This window comes from Adiantum capillus-veneris, chromosome 4, assembly GCF_014529385.1.
Source record: "Adiantum capillus-veneris isolate H3 chromosome 4, ASM1452938v2, whole genome shotgun sequence".
Lineage (NCBI taxonomy): Eukaryota > Viridiplantae > Streptophyta > Polypodiopsida > Polypodiales > Pteridaceae > Adiantum > Adiantum capillus-veneris.
This window is the reverse complement of record NC_140934.1, coordinates 135726571-135739311: the sequence shown is the minus strand read 5'-3', so window position 1 is coordinate 135739311 and position 12741 is coordinate 135726571. Positions and strand designations below refer to the sequence as shown.

At 43.6% G+C, this 12741-nt stretch overlaps 1 protein-coding gene across 9 annotated transcripts; it reads left to right on the top strand.

Moving 5' to 3' along the window:
* The first annotated feature begins 4205 nt into the window (after positions 1–4205).
* LOC147460027 (uncharacterized) lies at positions 4206–10009 on the top strand. 9 transcript variants are annotated; one of them, XM_086511183.1, is made up of 12 exons: positions 4207–6122; positions 6259–6447; positions 6597–6707; positions 6813–7308; positions 7396–7487; positions 7565–7702; positions 8104–8265; positions 8412–8513; positions 8598–8673; positions 8779–8866; positions 9359–9475; positions 9620–10005. In XM_086511183.1, the coding sequence occupies exons 1-11, from the start codon at positions 6016–6018 to the stop codon at positions 9412–9414; spliced, it is 1617 nt and encodes a 538-aa protein (XP_086367309.1). In that variant the 5' UTR covers positions 4207–6015; the 3' UTR covers positions 9415–9475; positions 9620–10005. The 9 variants fall into 9 exon arrangements, with proteins under 9 accessions (XP_086367307.1, XP_086367309.1, XP_086367314.1 ...); XM_086511188.1 differs by having other exon boundaries at positions 8779–8806; positions 9620–10004; XM_086511186.1 differs by having other exon boundaries at positions 8779–8854; positions 9620–10004.
* Positions 10010–12741: the final 2732 nt, after the last annotated feature.

Sequence of the window (12741 nt, the reverse complement as noted above, 5' to 3'; positions counted from 1 at the left end):
AGATAATAAAGAAGACACAAAACTCAAGGAGGCCATACAACATGTGCAGGCAAAAGAGGATAAGAAGATAGCAGAGATGACATCGTGGGCTGAGATAATAAAGAAGACACAAAAACAGGTAGAGGAAGCAGACCAATGGATCCAGGTAGCTAAAAAGAGCACAAATCAGCTTATTGACTCCTCGTCAACACTGATCAACACCACTTTAGAAGAGGAGCAAAGGCGACGAATGCGGGCATCACATGTAAGAGTGACCGGTCTCAAAGACCGTGAACTAATCCTTGAGAAGCGCTAGCCTAATCACGGCGGCGGTGAAGCCCTAGCCTACTAATCCTTGTGATGCCCTAGCCAACTAATCCTTGAGAAGCGCTAGCCTACTAATCACGGTGAAGCCCTAGCCTAAATCGCGGCGGTGAAGCCCTTGCCCTAGCCTATAGCCCTAATAAAGACCTAGCTCACCAATCCCTGTGAAGCCCTAGCTTACTAATCGCCGCTGTGAATCCCTAGCCTAATCGCTGTGAATCCCTAGCCTAATCGCTCTGAAGCCCTAACAGCCTAATCCTTGTGAAGCCCCAGCCTACTAATCGCGAAGAAGCCCTAGCTTATAGCCTAATCGCGGTGCTAATCACGACGGGCGGTGAAGCTGAAGTGCTAGCCTAATCCTTGTGAAGCCCTAGCCTAATCGCACTGAAACCCTAGACTAATCCTTGTGAAGCCTATAGCCTAATCACGGTGCTAATCTGGTGAAACCCTAGACTAATCCTTGTGAAGCCCTAGTCTAAACCCTAGCCTATAAACCCTAGCCTAAACCCTAGAATAATTGCTGTGAAGCCCTAGCCTAAATCCTTGTGAAGACCTACCCTAGGCTAGGGCTTCATAGCCATTACGCTAGGGCTAGAGGGCTAGGGCTTCATAGCGATTAGCCTAGGGCTAGGGCTTCATAGCGAGAATGCTAGGCTAGGGCTTCAGGCTAGGGCTTCAATATAGCGATTAAGCTAGTAGGCTAGGGCTTCATAGCAATTAGGCTTAATCTTCCTAGCAATAAGGCTAGGTTAGCCGATTAGGCTTAGGCTTAGGTTAGCTTCGTACCGATTAGGCTAGGTCTTTGTAGCGATTGGGGGCTAGGGCTTTAAAGCCATTAGGGTAGGGCTTCATACTGATTAGTAGGCTAGGGCTTCATAGCGATTGGTGGGCTAGGACTTTATAGCGATTAGGGTAGGGCTTCATACTGATTAGAGGCTAGGGCTTTATAGCAATTAGGGTAGGGCTTCATACTGATTAGGCTAGGGCTTTATAGCGATTAGGGTAGGGCTTCATACTGATTAGGCTAGGGCTTTATAACAATTAGGGTAGGGCTTCATACTGATTAGGCTAGGGCTTCATAGCGATTAGAATCCGACTTTATAGAAATTAGACTAGGCCTTCATAGCGACGATAAGGCTCCAAAGCGATTAGGCTAAATCTAGGGCTTCATCACGATTAGTAGGCTAGGGCTTCATAACGACGATTAGGCTAGTAGGGTAGGGTTTCATAGCGATTAGGCTAGGCTAGGGCAAAAAATCCTACCTTCTTTGCTGTGTTTGACCCCATGTTCAAAGCATCCTGCCCATGTTGGTTCAGAGAAGACGAAGAGGAGGGGCCTAAATTATTCGGCCCTGCTGCATCGCGCATCGCTGATTGCGCTGACTCCGGAGAGACCGTCGACTGAAGATCTGACGTCTGAAGATATGCCATGCCTGGTTGGTTGGCTGGCTTTCCTCCGGCGGCGGCTGTTAGCTGGCTGTGGCCTCTGGCTAGTTGATGATGGCAGTGCCATTGTTACAGAAAATCTTGTAACTTACAAGATGCCCTCTAAGTTACAAGACATGTTGTAACTTACTTTTGGTAGATATAAGTTATAAGACATCTTGCAACTTACTTTTGATAGATGTCAGTTATTACAGGACATCTTGTAAGTTGCACGATATCTTGTAACTTACAAGATATCTTGTAAGTTATACAGGACATGTAACTCACTTTTGATAGATGTAAGTTACAAGACATCTTGTAAGACCAAGGTCATGATTTCCAACACCTCCGAATCAGTCACTCATCACACAATAGTAGAAAAGCAGCCATATTCATTACGTATGAGACCCCTCATCCCCCCCATCATTATGTTGTGTGTAATCTTATTATAATGTATATGTGTATATTTGTATTTATGTATATGTGTATATTTTTTTGGAGGTTTTTTGGAGATTTTGGAGGCTCATCACATATATTCCACACATATGTTGTAGCATAAGGGTCAATCGCCCAATAATAGAGGCTGATCCCCATCTCATTTGACATCATGCAGCTATATGTTGAGGTTTTTCTAAACAAGCATGGTTGCCCTAGAGGACTTCGAGGAGGGACTATAGTGCCATATGGTTGCCCTAGAGAGGGACTATAGTGTCCTATGGTTGCCCTAGAGGACTCTGACCAGGACTCCGTGACCAGGAGGGACTATAGTGCCAAAGGGTTTCCCTAGAGGACTCCAAGGAGGGACTATATTGCCATATGGTAGCCCTAGAGACGGACTATAGTGTCCTATGGTTGCCCTAGAGGACTCTGAGGAGGGACTGTAGCCATATGGCTGCCCTAGAGGACTGCGACGAGAAGGGACTATAGTTCCCCTAGAGAGGGACTATAGTTCCCCTAGAGAGGGACTATAGTGTCATATGGCTACCCTAGAGGACTGCGAGGAGGGACTATAGTGTCATATCGTTTCCCTAGAGGACTTCGACATGAAGGGATTATAGTGCCATATGGTTGCCCTAGAGGACTTCGAGGAGGGACTATAGTGGCATATCTCAATCTGAACTTGATTAAAGTCAGAGTTTTATAGGTTAGGGCTTCACATCCATATCCCTATGAGTCCTCTATCTCTATGACATGTATCCATCCATCCACATCTATCTATCTATCTATCCATCTATCCATCCATCCACATCTATCTATTTATGCATCCATCTATCTATCGGCTTGAATACTTTGAGGGGCACAAAGGTGGGGGAACGTGGATCTAAAAGATTAAAAGACCTTTTTCTCAAAATAAAAAACGAAGCCAATAGAAATAAACAAGATGGCCAAATTTTCGAAAGATGCATGTAGTCGACATAAGCGTCTCATGATTGGTTGTGGCCAGATAGATTCTTTTAAAACCCAAAAATGTTAAATAATCAAAACATGCTGATGTTCAGTCTTGAGCGCGATGGCTTCGCTCTGCCTACATACGTGGCCACATAGAATTTGGCGTTGGCTGGAACTTTGATGCCCTTTTGAGTCGAGGAGCCGGACGTATATGGTTGCCCTAGAAAACTCCGAGGGGAGGGACTATAGTGCCATATGGTTGCCCTAGAGAACTCCGAGGAAGGGACTATAGTGCCATATGGTTGCCCTAGAGAACTCCGAGGAAGGGACTATAGTGCCATATGGTTGCCCTAGAGGACTCCGAGGAAGGGACTATAGTGCCATATGGTTGCCCTAGAGGACTCCGAGGAGGGACTATAGTGCACATGGTTGCCCTAGAGGACTCCGAGGAGGGACTATAGTGCCACATGGTTGCCCTCCTAGAGGACTCGAGGAGGGACTATAGTACCATACTAGGCACTTTGTCGAATGCTTTGCCGAAATTCACAGCTACAATAGAGCCATCTCCCATGTGATCAGTAGTCTATAACCATGCAAATTGTTATCCAAAGCACGGATGCATCCTTAGTGTCCAAACCAAGATTTTGAATTTGTCAAGAGGTTCATAAATTATTCTTCTAAGAGCATGATGTTATCATCACAAATACACTTCCATTCACTATCGACGTGTAGAGTTTCACACTTATACAATGTACATTTTGATGATTGTCATGTAGACTCCTTCATTAAAGGCCTTGTTTATTCTTAGGTAGCTGTTCATGATGGGCCATCGCATGGACGGCGAGCGTTGACTCTCGAGCAGGTTAATGGTTGTGGGGTCCCTTCCAAATAGTAAATTTACAAAAGTTTATACTCATAAATCATCATTTTACGTATATAAACGTTAATATATATATATATATATATATATCTATATATCTATTTTTTTCTAAACTTGCTTTGTTGAGCTTGCTTGAATTAATCACGAGCGGTTACAAATCGCCTGACATATCCTTTGCACAGGGTTCAGAAATAATTACAATCAAGGTGTTCAGAAATTAATCACGAGCGGTTACAAATCGCCTGACATATCCTTTGCACAGGGTTCAGAAATAATTACAATCAAGGCATTCGGGCCAACTGCCCCTTGTTTCTCTAACTATGCTCTTGCTACCCCTGTCTTTCTACTCAAAGTTGGTGCTTGCCTACAGGTATTCTGCCACCAACAGTTTTCCATGGAAGGGCTCAGTCTTTTTTTGGAAGAGCAGCTCATTCCTGGAATGTCAGATTACCCGCAAAACTATGGCTCTAATGATGCTCACTTCAGTTTTGATCTCGTCCTTTTCATAGTATCTTGAGCCCATTGCCAGGTCGCGTCTGAAGAAAGGAGTGCCCAGAGATTTGTGTACCCACTTGCAGATCGTCGTTCCCATGAAGGCCTGGATGTCTGGGCAGCCCCACGCCAAATGCACAACTGTTTCATTTGATTGTTTGCATCTGGGACATCTGCCATCTCCCAGTCCTCTTGCTTTCGCTTTAATGCCAGTAGGTAGTGTCCCAAATAACAGTTTCCATAGGAAGACTTTGTCGCGCTCCTCACATATTTAGCTATCCAGATATTCCCTATAACTTGGGACCATTTGCAAAGAGGCCACTGTTTGGACCAAATCCTGTTAAGGTGTTCAGCCTAGTCGACTGAAAATTTGAGTGTCTCATAGATTCCTTTAGTCTTGGGCGCGGCAAAGAGGCCCATGCCAGGCCAAGTTCCAGGCTTTCCAGTCTTTCCAGTCCACTGATGAGGAGCTGGGGGGGAGGTAAAGAAAACTGATCTTGTCGGACTCTAGCGATGAGGATCTCTTCATTGTGAGGGAGAACTGGTTGGTGTGCTTTAAGTCCTCCAATGACAACCATCGACCTTTTTGATGGTTCCATAGAGTGCCTAGCGAATCAAAGCCTTTGTTGTTGAGACCTCTAGCTACTTCTGTCCAGTGACTGTTGAGCCCCAGATCTTCTATAATGGGACCCCATGGGGACCATTGCCCTGCAGTCCCTTTCGAATATCTGGCCTGTTCATGCCACCACAAAGTTCGCGCAGCGTTGCTGCATTTTTTTATCAGGTGCCCTGTGAATCCTCCCATCTTAGGTCGAACACCAGTCGATGGTAGTAGCCCATTTTCTATGCTAAGATTCTCCCAAGAGCCTCTTTTGGATCTCATCTCAGAGGCCATGACCATCTCTCGAGCCATTGTGGCCCAACTTTCCGCGGAGGTGGCTAGGGAGCAGAAAAGTTTTGCACATAGCGCCCGACTGGATCCAGAATCCTAATCCCCCAAAAGCTTTCGGGCAAGCCACTGATGACCATTTGCCCCATTGCCATGGCTTACCCCCTGCAATGTTGTTCCTCCACAAAAATTCTTTGATAGGCTTTAGAGAAGGTGTTGGACTTGCACCACAAGGTGGTGGGTTCAACCCCCGCTAAGCACTCTTGGGGCGGATGAGGTGCTGGTGACCGGCGTGACGCATGGTGGTGTGTGGGCAAAAGCTGCCGACGTCAGCACTTATAAAAAAAAAAAGAAAAAAAAGAGCAACATTAATCTTCACGTCAATATTTTTCTTAAAAGCACTTCAAGAGCAACATTAATCTTCACAGAACTTCAAAAATGAACCTAATGGCGCGCAACCTCGGCGCCGAGGTGGTCCAAGGCATGATCGGGGCTCAAGCACCGGCGCCCGCAATGAGATAGTTGGTACCCTCGGTTCCTGAGGTGCTCGTTTTCTCAGGCTTCACAAGAGCGAGCATTCCTCGTGCTCATTCTATTCGATTTTGTGTGGCTGCGGCATACCTTGTGCTCATCCAAAATGGAGGAATCTGATGATGCTGCGGAGGAACATAATGCTACACAAAGAGCAATGCTCTTTGAAGCTCACATGCGTCTACAACAAGAAGACGGATCATTTAATTGCAGGTATGTCTTCATTTACACACACACACACGCACACACACACACGCACACACACACATTACAAACTTCAGCATCCATGTGAAGTTCGTAATGTGTGTGTGTGTGTGTATCTCATCAGTCTGTTTGTTATGTTAGTCAGATTTGGATGTACACCTTCATTTCCTACAAAGGAGAGACTAAACACACACATGCGGAAGTTCCATGGGTGGGAAGAATGCTATCCCAAACTAGGACATGGGCACAAAAAGCCCCCAGAAATTAAGGATTGGTCATTCGATTGGGAGCAATGGTCCTCTACAGTGCAAGATGTGCAAGCCTTAAAAAAGTGGTACAATCTTTTCACATCTGCAGAGACTGTTTAATGGCCTGCCGTTTTTGAATATTCATTTTATTTGCATCAATGTTCTGTCTTTTTCTAATTGGGTATTCAGACAATGATGTGCTGATGTGTTTATTGTTTAATGGCCTCTTGTGCAGGAAGGGTACCGGAAAGATTGAGGAGTCTTCTACGCTTACAAGTGAACCCCCTAGGAAAAAGAAAGCGAAAAAGAATTCACTACTAGTCTCTTTTGACATGAGCATGCCCAGGTAGTGAATCTCTCTCTCTCTCTCTCTCTCTCTCTCTCCACAAAATTTCTAAAGCTTTATGGTACAAGGAGCTGAGAACGTTTTCTGAATTATTTTTTCTTGCAGGGAGGATCTCAGAGTTATGGCAGAGGAATTTGCTAAAGCAGCCATCAAGGAGAACGAAGAGGATGCACAACCTATGATGGCTTTGCCTCTTGTATGCAGGATTTTCCCCCCAGTACCAGAAATGAATGGTTTTGACCAAGAGTATCTAGATTACATGGAAAGGGGTTTGGTGTCTGGACCCTTATTCTCTTGGTCGCAATTTAAAAAAGGGCTGGAGGCGGTGCAAGGGAGTGATGCAAGGCAAGAAGCAATGCAGCTTTCTTGCCTGTTTGCTAGTGAGGACATAATAGAGGAATTTAAGTTCTATGTTGATGAAATTTTTGGTGGTGTGGTGAAGTTTGTCAAAGAGTTTCAGGAGCACCAACTGAGGGAGGCCACTTTGGCCAAAAGCAGGGGTAGTATTGAGGAAAGACGAATTGCCTTTGTGAAGGGATGCCTCTTACAGTACAATGCCCTACGGGGATGTTCTGCTGAAACGGCTAGCCCCTCTGAGCAGGTAGCTCATTGCAGAGCTTTTGTAGAGTTGGATTGATGATTTGTGCTAACTACTGTTGGTTGCTAAACTTTGTGTTTTAAAACATAGAAAACTTGTGTTGTGGATGATTTGGAAAGAAGTCCTATTAATGAGAAGTATGCATATCTGGCTGATCATTTGCAGTGTGAGCTAGAAAAGGAGTAAGTATTTCATAGGTTGGAATGAGCCGTGCCGACTATAATTCAAACATCAATCTAATAATCTTTGAGTTTTCCAGGTTTTGTGGCCTTTTGACTAGGGGGCTGACTTTGCCATGCAAGCATGTACCGCATGTAGAGCTCTTGCCATACTATCTACCGATGTTGTTCAATGACACCACGCAGATGGATACTGCGTGTTTTGATGCTTGCATCAAGTAAGTAAAGAGAGAAAACTTTCTTTATCATTAGTGGTGCCAGGTGCCCTATCAACCATCTTTTCGTTGCGTTCTAAACCACTATTGGGTGTGGCTGCGTGGGGTGTGTGTGTGGGAGCATATATTGATACAGTGTTCTACAATCATTATTGGGCACATTGCTGATGTTAGTGGTGGGGATGTAGTATACATGATCGAGCTGATGGTTGTATTGTCTTGTGCATGCAATTAATAAAATGTGATTTTATGACTTAGATTTGTGACAGTATGTTAGGGAGGAATGCCCGAAGGGGTCTATCTGATAGACCCCTTCGTATGCACCTACAACTTAGTGCATGATCGAGCTGATGGTTGTATTGTCTTGTGCATGCAATTAATAGGTTGTGTATTTTATGACTTAGATTTGTGACAGAATGTAAGGGAGGAATGCCCGAAGGGGTCTATCTCAATCTCATAGACCCCTTCGTATGGGCTGACAACTTAAGTCTGGAGAAGAAGCATTGCTTTTGGAAAAATGTCGAGTTCAACTCCTCCCCCTTAATATGTCTACCCACATTGAAGAGGTAAGTTAAGTGTTGCGTGCATAGTTTTAAACATTCTTTTTATACTTGTAGCTTAGTTCTGTTCCTCTAATCCGTAGTGCTAGGCTTCATTATGGCTGCTAGCTGATAACACACAAGAAGTTCTAGACTCAGTCATATTTTTGCAGCAACCATTGGAGTCTGGTTTTGATATCCCTCATTGATTTGAAAATTTACGAGCTAGACTCGAGTGAAAGAACCAACCCAAATCGTTTTATGGCGGTGAAAAAGTAATGCATCTTTTTTCTAAAGCGTGTAGTCAAAACTGCTCACAATCGACACCACAGTACAACTAACACCGTGATTTTGTGAAGGGATTTGAAGACAATGTCTGGCAATTGTGGCACAGCTGGCCAAGACCTAAAGAAATTTACTTGGAAAAGACCAGTGGTAAATTTACTTGGAAAAGACTGGTGGTAATTGGTTTTTTAATGTATGCCAAAAGTAAGTTAGTTTTAAATACTAATTTTCATTGTCTTTTGTTTTGTGGTGAAGGTACCAAAGCAAGGGAGTACACTTCTTTGTGGGTGGTTCACCATCTTTTTCTTTGCACATGTTGCCTTTAGATCAGGTTCACTTGATGGTAAATTTGATGAGATTTTTGCTGATAATGACATGTCTACTTGGAAGATGGGGATCTTGGAATCCCTCAAATTTTTCATTAATGGGGTTCGGCCCAATAATTAAGATCTCCTTGTAGTTGTGATCTGCTCTGCTGATGAGTCAACAGATGTTTTTCTGGAAACTGGTTGGTGGTTGTTGTGATTTGTGTTGTTGCTAGAGAGTACTGTGGTGGCATTATGACTGCATCTGGTGGAGTTTTGTGTCAATGCCAGATGGGCAAGTTGGTGGTTTACAAAGAGTTGATGACCTAGCGTCACTTGTGTGCTGCACATTCTTGCTCTGCCACCCCAATCTAGATGAGAGAATAGATGAGTGTAACCATATGCTTCAGGCTCTTTTGAAGTTCTGGGTGTGGGATGATTGCAAGCAGGAGGTGGTTATTCGAAAGACGCTGAGGACAGTGGGTGAGTAAGAAAATTTGACAAGTTCTCTTAGCTTTGTGCATCTGCAGGGGTGTTTGGACAGGACCGGGGAAGCATGATGGAACACCTGGCTGGACTGAGTTGAGGGGCATGTCGCAACACAAGCAGCATGTCGATCGATATGTATGCTGAAGGTGGCCCACTATGTAAGTGTTTCAAGTTTAGATGAAGAAAGTTTGACAAGCTTATGAATATATTATTCTTTTACAAATGTATGGCATTGTTTGCACAGGATGTCTTCAAGAAAGATTACATTAAAGTGTTTGACCAACTTCTGGTTCAAAATGCAGTCTTGTGGACTGCACTTCTTGCAGGGTATGCTCTTTGAGAGAGCATCATAACGTCTTGTAAGGGTTATGCCGCCGAACCTGTTCTTGGTTGCTTTCAGTTTGAGATGTGGACTGCAGTTCTTGGACAGATAGGGTTATCTCATGCCTTTCTTGGTCACTAATTTTGAGAAAGATCCGAATGAATCAAATTGTCCTCCAGCCGCCTTCTTTTTGTTCATGTATAAAGCTCCTCACTGACTTGGTGGTCCTTCAAACTGCCTAAAAGTGGCTAATGGTGCAAGAAGTGCTTATAATGCCTGTTGATGTTTTCCATATATAACATGCATTTTTGTGTATATTGACATGAAAAATGACGGATGATTTCTCCATTCTAGCATGTCAAATGACAGGAGAAGAGGGAGTGATTGAAACACCTCAGCTCATTGATTCTATTGAGATACCTGAGTATGTGCTTGTGATGGCATACAAGGTGGATTTGAAGCCACTTTTCAGGGCCTTCCTTTTGCATTGGATTTGGGCATGTCTACACGGCCACTACCCTAGTGAATGCTTAGGGCCAATTAGGTTGAGATTAGCTTTGTTTTTTTGTGTGGGTTAAACACACTTCCGTTTTTCTTGCATTGATACAACAGGCGTTGTTGATGCATGTGTTCGCATAGTACTTTTCACAAGCTTTTCAACACACCCACCCTTGCTTTCTTTGCATTGATACAACTGGCGTTGTATATGCATGTGTCCGCGTAGTACTTTTCACGAGCTTTCCAACACACCCACCCTTGCTTTCTTTGCCTCACACACGATGGAGAAATAGCTTGATTAAGATCGCTACATTCATGAGCGAGAACTTTCCAAGACTTTGGGCAAAATTAGGCTCTTAATCTACACCTAATTATTTTTTTTCTTGATGCATGTGTGCATTTAGTGTATGCTCAATTGTGAGAGCCAACTATCAAAATAGCTTGCTTTACTTATTATTTTAAATACCATTTATGAGTCATGTGGCTACTTTTTTTATAGCTAGTGAGACATGCACACACGAATAGTAGAGAGGTTTACCAATTGTTTAGTTTAGATGAAATTGCAACACAAGTTGCACCATCCCTTTATGATTGAAGGATTATGTTTTGGTTCTTCCACCAAGAAGACGATGTTGGTATATCAGTGACCCAACAATACCATGAAGAGCATAACAAGCAATATCAGCACACGTACACATTGACTCATATCTTTTTAGAATATCAATAGCAATTTAGGCATGACTCCCAAACTTTCATTGCTCATGTGTACTATTCAACAAAAGATATTGAATTTGAAGTGGGCTAGCCCAAGTGGTCTGAGTATTAGACTAACACATCAATTGCATAGCAATGCATAAATGCATATCATGAGAATGTGTCAAAACCTAGGTCATAAGATAATGTGCCATGAAGCTCGTTGTTTTGCTCATACAAATCTTGATCAAAGAAGCTGGTTGTTTTGCACATACGAATCCCGATCAAAGAAGTACACATAGGGAGTTCCCTGGACAATTGATTGCCTGTCAAAAGCAGCGAGTCCAGCTTCCCTCTTGCACAAATGTGAGGAGGGATGGGGCCCGTCAAGCCGTTGAAAGAAAGATTCACTTGGCGAAGCTCCAAGCTCACAAGTCCTAGGTTTTGAGGTACTTGTCCCATAAGGTAGTTGTTGAAGAGCTTGAGGACTTGAAGCTTGGGTAAATTGCCTATGGAGGGAGGGATAGTCCCACTCGGCTTGCAGGTGAAGAGGGGCGCAAATGAAAGAGGGACGGAAGACTGTTTTGTGGTAGAAGCACCATCTCAAGCGCAGCTCTACGAGCTACATAGGGGCATCACAAAGTTATCCTGTGTAACAAAAGTGACCACCAACAAAGGATACACGCTCAAGGGGGTAATTTTAGTGCCATCGCAGCCACCAGCAGGGCTTGAGCTCTGATCCAACGGACATGATTCTTTTGCAGTCACGCGCATCGCATGACTAAGAGGTTTGTGGTGTCGTGCTTTCAGGATCGTGCACTGGGACCATGGGTTCCTATTCAAATCCCCGGTTTTTTAATGGCCGCTCTACCCTAATACTAGTATAAAACGGCGGTGGCATGGATACTTTAAACATCCTACGTGGTGTCGGCATTGTTAGCATGTTGTCAGCACCAAAGGGTACATGCTCAAGGGGGTAATTAGTGCTATTGCAACAACCAGCAGGGCGGGCTTGAGCTCTGATCCTGAGCTCTGATCCGATGGATACGATTATTCCAAAGAGAGTGGGGATAATGGGTTGAAGGAATTCAATTCATAATAGCTTGGAGAGGCACCTCCATCCTTGTGTGAGTGGCCTCTAATCATTTGTTGAAACCTAGTTGTGGTGTGTCGGCGTACGTACCTCCTGGTGATCCATGGTGTGGTGTCCTCTCGCACAACAAAGGGGTGAGGGGTGACAGATTGATTCATGTGTGCACAAAAGTGGGGCTCATGAAGTCACAATTTACCAATGGCAACCATGCGCACAATCATTTCACAATGTGCAAGGGACATATGTACGTTCCTTAAACCTACATATGGTTCTCCAATACCAAATATTGATTTCTATACCCAATGTCAAAGGATTTCAACAACACAGCTACATATGCAAGGGTAATTTAACGAAACTTTTGTAGGGGTAATGTATGGTGTCCAAAGTATAGTACCTATAGTCCAAATATAATCTACCCTATAGTATCTAGCTGAAGGGTACTCTATTAAAGTAGTTAATAACCTACAATATTGCATTTGACTAGAGGGTAGGTTCCTAGACCCTATCCGTGTGGTACTCTATTAAAGTAGTTAATAACCTACAATATTGCATTTGACTAGAGGGTAGGTGCCTAGACCCTATTGTAGTTCCCTTCCCTATGAAACTTAATTAAAGAAACAACACTCAAATAGTGGGCATCCATAAGTTAAAAATAATTGTAGCTCCCTTCCCTGAGTTTTTCCTTTCAACAGAGTCAAAAGTAAGAGGAAAAATTCACTATATGTTTAACATAATTTGCAACATCCATTCCGAAGTTTACAAAGCCCACATTCTTTATTAAGAGTCATAAGTGTCCTAAATGTGTACCCGCAAATCAT

Bases quoted from the DNA above. Each gene is read 5' to 3' on its own strand.
- LOC147460027 (XM_086511180.1), top strand. From the start codon at position 6,016: ATGGAGGAATCTGATGATGCTGCGGAGGAACATAATGCTACACAAAGA. The intron at 6,708-6,812 runs GTAGTGAATCTC...TTTTTCTTGCAG, and splicing joins TTTGACATGAGCATGCCCAG to GGAGGATCTCAGAGTTATGG. The intron at 8,674-8,778 runs GTAAATTTACTT...TTTGTGGTGAAG, and splicing joins TTACTTGGAAAAGACCAGTG to GTACCAAAGCAAGGGAGTAC.